The sequence below is a fragment of the Sinocyclocheilus anshuiensis genome, unplaced genomic scaffold, assembly GCF_001515605.1.
Source record: "Sinocyclocheilus anshuiensis isolate Anshui unplaced genomic scaffold, SAMN03320099.WGS_v1.1 scaffold199, whole genome shotgun sequence".
Classification (NCBI taxonomy): Eukaryota; Metazoa; Chordata; class Actinopteri; order Cypriniformes; family Cyprinidae; genus Sinocyclocheilus; species Sinocyclocheilus anshuiensis.
In genome coordinates, this window is record NW_015552582.1 from 2900524 (window position 1) to 2911405 (window position 10882).

Below are 10882 nucleotides of genomic sequence, written 5' to 3' on the forward strand. Positions count from 1 at the left end.
CAGACTGACAGCAGAAGGTCTGGGAACCTTGGCTGCTTTGAATGGCAAGGCCCGACCAAGAGGCCTTATACGTCAGAGGACAGATAAAGCAACCAATCACGTTTCGTTTTGTGCCTCGTCATGTTTATGGGCGTGGAAATGTCTCCACAATAACAGACCGTGTGTAAAACTGTTGGACGTATTTTAAAGATTCTATGCCGCGAACTTTAAATATTTCACATACTTTTGAAAATCCAGCGTTTAGTTCATCTTGATAAGCGCTCATTACCACAATTGTAAACACGACGGCTTGCTTCTAACATGAGGGGGTTTGGCGTCACGGCATATTTGTTTTCAGGCAGAACATTAAAGAACACGACACACACGTCTCCCGGAAATCCTGTATAATTCAACCAATCTGATGACGACTTCGAAACCAATTTTGTGTGCCGTATGCATCTGACGTTCTGCCAACGGTCCGTAGGTGTAACGTCTGAGGCTGAGACTAGAAAGCTCTCGGATTTCATCAAAAATATCTTAATTTGTGTTCTGAAGATGAGCGAAGGTCTTACGGGTTTGGAACAACATGAGGGTGAGTAATAAATGACAGAATTTCCATTTTTAGGTGAACTATCCCTTTAAGACCCCACTTTACACTACAGTTCAAGCGTTTTTTTTTTAAAGAATACTTTTATTCAGTAAGGAAGCATTAAGTTAATTAAAAGTGACAGAAAAACATTTATAACATTACAAAACAGAATTCTATTTCAAATAAATGTTGTTATTTTGAACTTCATCAAAGGATCCTGAAAAAATGTATCACAGTTTCACCGAAATGTAGCTTTTTTAGCAATAAATTAGATTTTAAAATATATTAAAATAGAATATGGGTATTTTAAATTGTAATAATATTTCACAGTATTGTTCTTGCTGTATTTTATGCATAAAAGACTAATTTCAAAAACATTAAAAAAATTGTACTAACCTCAAACTTTTGAATGGTAGTGTATGTGTAGATACTTGTGTATGTGTGGAAATGTTTAGGCTGTATATTTTGATGGAAATCCTTAGGAACTACACCATTCACACAGCTGGTGATTCTGTTGGCTTGTAGTGAGCCAGCAGGCCTCCTGTTCTTTCTGTGGCCAGTGAATGCAGCGTGCAAGCAGCACAAAGAATGAACGACTCAACAGCTTTAGGACATAAGCCCTCCATAAGCCTCACACTTCCCCTGTGGAAAGGCAAAACCTGCCCTTCTTATGTTAGTCCACCCCTGAAGAACAAAGGAGTATCTAAAGGCCTGGTTTCCAGAACCATTTACAACATTTAGAATTAGTGGAAATTCTGTAAATGGTCTGGTCCACAATCCAGCTTAGCATAAAACAACCAACCACACATAAAGCAACCAACCACAGTTTGTTTTCTCTTTACGTGCCATTTAGGGGTGAGCTTATCTGAAATATATAGTTGGGATGCCCATTATTAATAAATGTATTCAGCTGTATTTTGTGTGATGAAATCACACATGTGTACAATCGCGTATTAGTGATGCAGACAGACCTTGCATGCATTCTTCAAGTTTATGGATTAGCTTGTATGACTTGCAGCGGTCCAGCAGGGTACGAATGGCTGGAAGAGGGTCAAGAATCACTGTTTCAGGATGAGCATCTATGTAGTCCTGGAGAGAGGTCAAAACACACAATTCATGAGGTCTTGCTTTGTATACGCAGCAAAATGAAAGAACAATGTCAGCGGTTATAAAACAAAAGATGTAAAAAGATATATAAAAAACAATATATTATATTACAATTTTTTAAATATATTTCTAATAATATATATTGTTATTTTATATTAATATTAAAATATTATTATTACAAATTAACAAAATATTACAAATATATACTATTCTATTTTTATTATTATTTTGTATTAAAATATAAGGAGTGAAAAGCAGATAAATGTATGACCACTTGAGCTGATTTATCTATTTACCTGAACACCCTGAACAAGTAGCAGAGACTCTGTGACATTTTGGTCAGCATCAACAATGTGGTCAGTCAGCTTGTGGATGATGACATCAAATGGACCCTGCTTCTCTATTGGCTGGCTCAGATCCAGCTAGACCGGGAGAACAAGGCCAAGAGCTCAGTAAACATCCACAAGACATTTTTAGCAATAACCCTCAGAGAGATTTCTAATGTCAAAATATGAATAGACAGAGAATGTCTTTTTTCTCAAAATGCACCTGTGTGTATTATTTGTATGATAATGAGTATTAGCAAATTACATTTAATAGGTTGATAAAATAAACAGCATGCCTACATTTTGAAATTCCACTTTTGCCACGAAGTTCTGTTTGTTCAAGTGAGACAATTGAAGAACAGATGTTTATGACGTGATGCTAATTGTGAGGTGTGATCTGTGCTGTCACTCAGACCGCTCAGATACTGCTAAACTCTGAAAACAATCCACTCACTGAATCCAGTGCATGAGTGAAAGCCAAGCCAGATTGTGGATTATATTCTGTTTAATGTCAAAATCAAACCATATAAATAAAAGGACATGAATCTCAGGTCAACAATTCACAACAAGGAAAGGGGAAAGCAGCCGTTTCTAAAAAATCAATTTCTGTGTAGCTAGGAAATGTACATTGGCAGTAATTTGTATTTATAAATATAGTGGTAAATAGTATAGAAGCGGTCGACTATCCAGTGTATGACAGACGGTACAATGTATTCTGAAGGTTTTACGTGTCATCCAGTATGGAAAATTGCTGCTTGGGGTACGCAGAACATGTGGTCACTTTGGGTTTAACCTTTGGGGATGAGAGCATATTTCTCTTGGATCAGACCACAAATGTTCATGGCAAACATCAGAGGCATCTGTATACGGCCTAGGCAGTTAATAGGGGATGGGGGTATCCCTAAGTGCACTTTTATTTAAAATGCTTAGACCTAGTCCAGAGTCTCTCTTTTAAAAGCAGCACCAAATAAATTTTGTATGGCCCACCAGAGGTAATCCTAACGGGCTTATTATCTTATTCCCTAAATGGCCCTGTTTTAGATGACAATGTCCGGAAATATTCTCATAGCCAGTGCAGATATGTGAAAAGCAATTTGCGAAAACAGACATAAAGAATGAAGAAGATGACACACAGATTCCACACAGACACCTCATGACACTTCAGTGAAAAGACCCCTCCACTTCCTTTTTGTAGAGGATATTCAGCTGATACACACATCATCTGATATAAAGCATGAGACAGCCATGTGTTACATCACATTAATGTTGTTGTAGCATTTTATTAGCTTTTTAAATAAATATCAGGCAAAGAGCTTCACTGCTTTCGGGATATATTGAGGCCTTATATGCTTTGCTAGAGTATTACTCTTCCATCTATCACACTTCTTCCTGAAAAACAGAATTAAATCACTAACTTGCTGTTACTTCTGTTGCACAGTGAGAGACATGTTGTCATTAACCAAGTGTAAACCAAGGAAGTGATGGCAAACAAAAGTCCTTCTACTCAATTCTTTAAATTACATTTTAAAATATATTAAAATCATTACTTTAAATTGTAATAATATTTTTTCAATATTACTGTTTTTACTGTATTTTTGATCAAATAAAACATTACTGACCCCAAACATTTGAAAAAAAAAAAAAAGACAATTGATAAGGTTAGTTTCATATCTTTATAAAACTAAAGGTTTTATAAGAATATGTGGTCACTCCCATTACCCTCAGGTTATTATATTTGTGAAATGAGTGTGAGTAAGTTCTTGAGAAAGTGTAATTATCTTATCTCTATGGTGGTGACATGCTGGAACTGCAGTTTTAAACTATATGTAAATATACTATTAACCTATACAATTATTTAATAAGCAAAGTACGACAGCCTGACCAGAGAAGTATGATGACCGACAATAGTTTTTAAGTCTATACCCACAAAAAGAAAATACACTCACTAGATATTCAAAGCATTCATTTTCAAAAACGTGATGAGATTAAGCCTTTTCCCCTTGATCGATTTTAGTGAATTAATGATTAAATAGGCAAGGCAAGGCAAGTTTATTTATATAGCACATTTCATACACAATGGTAATTCAAAGTGCTTTACATAAAAGAAAATAAAAAAATAATCACAACAATAAAACTAGTCACATGATCTTAATCAAATTAATGACATTCCCCTGTCTAAAATGATCAGGCCATGGACTGATTGCTAGATAGTTAAGTACTTTAGAGACCATATAAAATCTATGACTGGGTGCAGCTGGGTAGATTATTGTATGAGGCGTAAACAGGTCAAAGTCCATCCTTTACTCTCTTCGGTTTCAACGGCCTACATGCTGTGGATAGCAAAGACGTGTGCATCCTTGGAGTGGAGAAAAGCACTCAGTGTTTCACTCAGCCAGACAGCTTCACTGATAAATGTCTGACTCATAGTAAAGGCCCAGAATGAGGGAACAAGGACCTTGGTTTAGTCTACCAGCCTTCACATGCAAGTCCCAAAACAAAACAAGGTGACTCTGTTCCAAGAATTCTCTTCACTTTCCATGGCAAAACAGTAAAGAACAATGTTTGTCCATAAACATACATTTATTTATTTATTTTTGAACCAAAGATATGCCTTGAGTTCTATGCTTGCAAGCAAATCTACACCTCATTTCCACTACAACCTGCTTGGTTTGTTATAAGAGGCCCTTTACGTATCTCAGGGCCATCTCAGTTCCTCTTTAACTTAACACAATATAAACATGGTTGACAAGGGCATATCCTGCTGGAATGTGCAAATACTGTCTTCATATGTTCACTGAAAACATTACCACAAAGAGCCAGTCATTTACAAGTCACTAGATTCAGCGGGTTTTAAAAACCCAATACCACTATAGATTTTTTCCCCGATATTTTCTAATTTAATATATATTTTTTTAATTTTATAATTCAAAAAAATTCAACAAAAAAAATAAATAAATAAACAAACATATCTTAAATATTACATATTTATTCTTAATTGTAAGTCTCTTTTCAGATTTTCAAAGTGGTCTCAGAGTTTTGGACCCCCCTCCCCCCAAAAAACCCCATCCACACACAAAATAATAATAATGTCTTAAATGTGTCACAGTAATCTCTGTGAGTCATGTCTAATGATTTATCAGTGCCAAGGTGAAACAAAGGGAAGTTGTAACAGAATCATTCAATAAATACCCATAATGCTGTTAACTCACCATCCTTAGAATGATAGTGATGGCATAACTTTAGAAAAGTTCTGATTGTTCTGATCAGCACTAAAACTAAGGACATCTGTAGAAGACAAAAACACGCTTGACCCTGACAAAGCTTTCCTTACTGGGACAAAATGCACACATTTGCACGTGAATCTATTTACAGCACCATTATTATCAATAAGGACAGGTTGGGTTTAACCTACTCTCCAAAAAATCATCCTCTTGAGTGAAGCCAAGGATGCTAGATTAAGATTATGTGTACCAAGATGTCCCACTGCACTAATGTCCTCAGCATGACCTTATAGAATTACCTGATAAGAGGAAAAATAACAAAGTATAATCTATCAAGACAATGCTTCAGCTTATACTATAAATGTGGTTTATATCAGCCTGATATGAAGAAGGCTAATCAGTGCAATTTCCATGCAATATTGTAGAAGCAAACTTATGTTTTGTTATGTTAGGCTATATTAGGCCCTGGGTGAGAACTGTTTTGAAGCAACAAAAAAAGTCTCTATAAACTGTTTTTACTGGCATTATTCAATGGCAAAGTAAAAAAGCCACAAAAAGTTCATGCCATAACAGTACGAACATTAATAATATGGCATTACAGTAAGCAACACCAGCCCTATTAAACAATGCATTTATTACTATGCAATACAAACCTCAAAATGCACAATTCCAACTGCATACAAAAGTGATTAACTGTGTAGTAATGCAGTAATACTACGTAACACTCTCGTGGCGATATTTTGAATTTAATTCTCCCCAGGCATACTAGCTTCATTTTCATTTGAAATTAAAAGCATGTTTGTTACGTTTAGAGCAGATAATGACAAGCATATTTTGATGATATTGTGGAAACGGCCTCACATTAATGGACAGGCTTTTAGTGTTATGGAAAAGCCATTTAAAAAAGAAAGAAAGAACGAAAGAAAGAAAGAAAGAAAAAATGCCATAAGGGTTTCTTACCTGGATCATCTCTATGCCTTGTTTCCTGGAAAACAAAAAAGTGGAAAAACAAACTATGAATATTTTATATTGATTCCATGTGACATGCAACTAAAGTATTGTTGAGTCAAATAATGATCAACACGGACTTGAACTTGTAATTATGAGAACTTCACAACGAGACAAATTATTAGGTTTTTATAAGTTCAAATAGAACAGGGAAAAATCCTGTTATTTTGCAACCCAAAGGGGGCTTTGTCACCTAAAGCAATCCCTGTTTAGCTTTGGACTGCTGTCTCTCACACAAATAGGACAGAATTCTCCAAATTCCCTCTCATAATCACAGGCAAAAAAGCAACAAACACACACATGCTTAAAATGAAGTATCATCCCTCTCCATTTCCAGACAACACATTTATGCTATTTATAAAGCAAAACAAAACACTCTTTAAATGATTTGATAACACAGTTCATATAATGAATAGTGTGTCTGATTAGTTCTTGTGCTGTGAGAATATCTGTATTTTTCCAAATTCATGAGTCAGGCAACTTTAAGTCTTCTAGTTTAAAAGTCCCTGAAATAACAATAAGCTCACATTTTTTTCAACAGCTGACAAATCTGCTGTGATTTAACAAATGTAGCACTGTGTGACAGTTTATCAGTAGTGCTGAGTCAGTAGTTTGTTTCTAAAGCCTCAGAACTAGGTGAAAATATCTTAGCCTTTCATCAAATGTCCCAAGACAAACATGCCAGCCAGTAGTATAACAAATAATTTTGCACAAGCCTTGGTAAAATTTCTTTGAAAACCGGTTATCTGTAGGCTAGAACATGCTCGTGAAAGAAAGGAGAGCACATTACATTAACTCCGAAATGTCAAGTAGCCCACACACAGTACTTCATCCGCACAGATACGCATCTAAGGCATGTTCAGTGCCTCCCTCCACAAACACAACATTTATAGCTTTATAGCCATATTAATGGCAATGCAGTGTAAACTTGAATAACATAAGTAACATGATTCAGCTTTGAATCAGTTAAGTAACAGACACAGTCTTGCTGCAGACTCTTAGGAATGCAGGGATTCTAAAGAGATATGGAAGCAATGTTACTCTAAGTCTGTGAAATCGAAGACTGACTGCCTGCCTCCTGCCTGGTGCTTATCCAGGTAACCGGTGAACTTTGTCCAGGCCTTTGTCTTTTTTTATGGACGAAAATTCCACAGATGGTTTTATGGCCATCTAATTATAAGAATCCCAGGACAGTGTTACAAGTTATAGTTTTTTATAAGCAATCTAGGACAGTTCAGAAGGGACTCCCTCGAATAGCAAATGCTTAGATACTTGACAGGTAGATTGACTATGGTGACAAAGGATATCCATGGTTTCATGATTGAAGCTTCATATGATGGATGCAATGAGAGTGTACCTACAGTTCAAATCTATAATGACTTGCATAAGAGTAGTGGTTTAATGGGGGGGCTTTTTATTACATTTGCTGGATACAATAAAGTTACATTTTATTACATTTGCTGGATACAATAAAGTGAGTGAAACTGTGTTGATGACTGATGTAACGAAACACTAAAAAAAATGCTGGGTTGCTTCAACCCAACTTTGGGTCAAATATGGACTAACAGGAAAATCAAAGTTGGCACACCACAGCTCCAAAAATAGAACAATATTTATTTCATTTTTATTTTATTTAAAAATATATAATGAAATATTTTTCTATTTTTGGAGCTGTGGTGTGCCAATTTTTATTTTCCTGTTTGAAATTTGTTTGGTTGAGCACCTACATTGAGCTTTTGGCCAGTTGAATGTGTGCACTTTGATTGGAATCAAATACGGACTAACCCAACTTTTGGGTTAAAATGTCATTTAAAAATGTAACCCAACAGCTGGGTTAGTCCATATTTGACCAGAAGTTGGATTGAAACAACCCAGCATTTTTTAGAGTGAAGATGAGGCAAGAGGACATGAGGAGGGGTGATGAATCATGTTTCCTATATCATATAGCACTAATTAACACTAAGCCCCACTTGTTTCAGTTCCCTATAACTTATCTGAATTACACATTCAAGTTTTGACACCTCAGCTCCTCTCAAAAATAAATATATAATTTTCTTAATATTAAATGGCAAGTAGTTTTTTATTCCATAAAACAAACTAGTATATATTTTACATTACTAGCATTTCTTTTTAAATGAGTAGTTAGCAATCCAAACAGTGACTCTTTTTCAATGTCACTAGCAACTATTTATTAGATGGATATTAGTAGGCTACTTTCTTTGCTACCAGTCATTCTAACAGTCAAATAACTGTAATACTAAAATATAACTCTACAATTGTATCAAATAACTCCAATAGTGTCAAAAACTGTGAAATAATTATTCCATTGTTATAAGTTTTTGTCTGTATGTGGAGAAGATGACAATGGAATAGGTGCTGGGAGCTATTTAATAAACATGTTCTATACTAACGTATATTCCGATTGTTAACATTTTACTCTTAAGTAGCCATTGAAATATGACAAGTAAAAAACACTTATATGCACTTAACTAGATATACAAACTAGTATTTAATAAATAAGTACTAGTGGGCTACCTAATTAATAGTTACTAGTAGGTACCAGCAACAAATGGAAAACACAGTCTTAAGTAAATAGTATTAGTATCAACACAGTCTGAAGTGAATAATATTAGTATCTAATAGCTAAACAATCACTAGTAAAATTAAAAAACACTGCCAACTAGTCACTAATGGATAACGTATTACTAAAACGTACGATTAAAAATTACCACTAGTAACATAAGCAGAGTCTAGTTCGTTTAAGGAACACATTAAAACTTGCTATAGATTATGACCGGTTCTTGTCTCGCGCTGAGTTACGCACCTGCACATTTCCACGAAGGTCTGGAAACTGAGTTTTTTAATCTTCTTCTCGCTGAGCCAGTATCCAACTCTTTTTCCTTTCACGAACGTCTGCATCTCTGGAGAGACATATGTCAGTCCAAATGCAGAGTTTATTAATTAAAAAATCGACCAGCAGTTTAGTTGTGTAGTTATGTGGTTACTGTCAAAAGATACCGAAGGTTTCATGAATGCATGTTTGAACTTACCTGACAGAATCAATGTGCTGAATCGATGCGTTCTGATCAGTTACGAGTCTCTCTCCTTTAACGTCTCGTAAAGTCCAAGTTACAGGTTCAGACTGTCGTCAATAGTCCATCCAGGATTGCTAGTGTCCTCCAGAAAGCGTGTCTCCTCTGTCTAAATAGTTGTTCGATTTTATGACAACTTCGTCATGTTATTTATAAGACACCAACACATATCGACATAACAAACACATCATGACACACCATAGTATGAAACCGGCGCGTGTCCCTGGTCTAACCTCACATGTGAAAGCTTATATATCCAAATGGTCTGTCCATTACTTGGCAAAGCTTTCGATTAACAATGTAATGTTGATTGGCCATTTGGACACAATGGACAGCAGCGAAATTTATTTGCCCAGGCACACCCTCTTTCAGAGGCGGGCTTAGTTCACTGGTAAAACTTGCGTGGTGTTTGCGAAGAATCTGCTCCTGCTATTTTCATTCATTCATTCGTGTTTCCTTGTGCCAAAGTTCAAATCTTTCACAATAAATGAGAGGGAAATAAAACAAGAGGAGCAGTTGCTTGTTAGAATCTGAATCTTTCACAATATTATGTATGTTAGTTGGTGAAATACCTAAATTCATTGTGATTTTGCATTGAGAAATGTGATTTTTGATTTGTTTGACACTTTAAAGACTCATTTTTTTCTCCCAGGCTTTTTTGCAAAATGCTGTTCAGTGACATGTTGTTGGAAACTAACTGTTTTTTTTTTATGTTGAATGGTTATTTTAAATAGGGTAACTTGTAATCTGTAACTTATTACATTTCCAAAGTAACCTTCTGATTACTAGCTACTAATTACATCTTCAACAGTGTAATTAGTGTACTAAGTACTCTCTCTAAAATATTGCATTACTTGTTACTAATTACTTTCTAAATACCATATCAACCTTGACCAGTTGAATAATACAAGGATAGTGCTCTTTTAATTCTTTCAAATAAATAATATAAAATTGCACAAATTATTCTTGAACTGAAGTATTTAATGGGACAAGGTTACATTAAAAACATATAATTTAACATTAGATGTTAAATGTTTATGCTAAATCTACTATTGCTTTATATAGAATTGGTCAGTCTATACAGTATTTAATGCAGTTACATCAGAACTAAATTAAAACAGAGTAATCCCTTACTTGCCTTTTTCAAGGGAAAAGTAATTGAATTACAGTAATTACACCCAACAAACAGTGCTTATAGTCTACATTTTATCATTACTGCCAATTGTGTAAAATTGATATTTTTATTTATAAATGTTTATAGCTAACTTGAATGCCTTCCCATTCCCACCATTGTCTTGTGTTTAGATTATTCTCAGTGCTCGATACATTTTTGTTGTTCAAAATAATTGTTATGCTACCCTCATTACACCAATATAGGCTAAAAACTCCAAAAACATAAACAAGCATGTGTGGGGTCCTGGTAAACCCATATCGTGGAGACCAAATGTCCCCACAAGTATAGTAAAAACAAATGTTGACCTTGTGGGATTTATTTATTTATTTTTGATTTGGAAAACAGCTTACAACATGATATATATATATATATATATATATATATAT

The 10882-nt window shown here is 34.9% G+C and overlaps 1 protein-coding gene across 1 annotated transcript in view; it reads right to left on the reverse strand.

Annotated features, from left to right (window-relative positions):
• LOC107665329 (inositol-tetrakisphosphate 1-kinase) overlaps positions 1–9626 on the reverse strand; it is a 21087-nt gene extending 11461 nt beyond the window's left edge. Inside the window, exons 1-5 of the mRNA XM_016456158.1 lie at positions 9281–9626; positions 9055–9151; positions 6183–6207; positions 1972–2097; positions 1540–1657 (exon numbers count right to left, since the gene is read on the reverse strand). Coding sequence (XP_016311644.1) covers positions 1540–1657; positions 1972–2097; positions 6183–6207; positions 9055–9149 — 364 coding nt within the window. The 5' untranslated portion in view covers positions 9150–9151; positions 9281–9626. The remainder of the gene's footprint in view (positions 1–1539; positions 1658–1971; positions 2098–6182; positions 6208–9054; positions 9152–9280) is intronic.
• Between the last annotated feature and the right edge of the window lie 1256 nt (positions 9627–10882).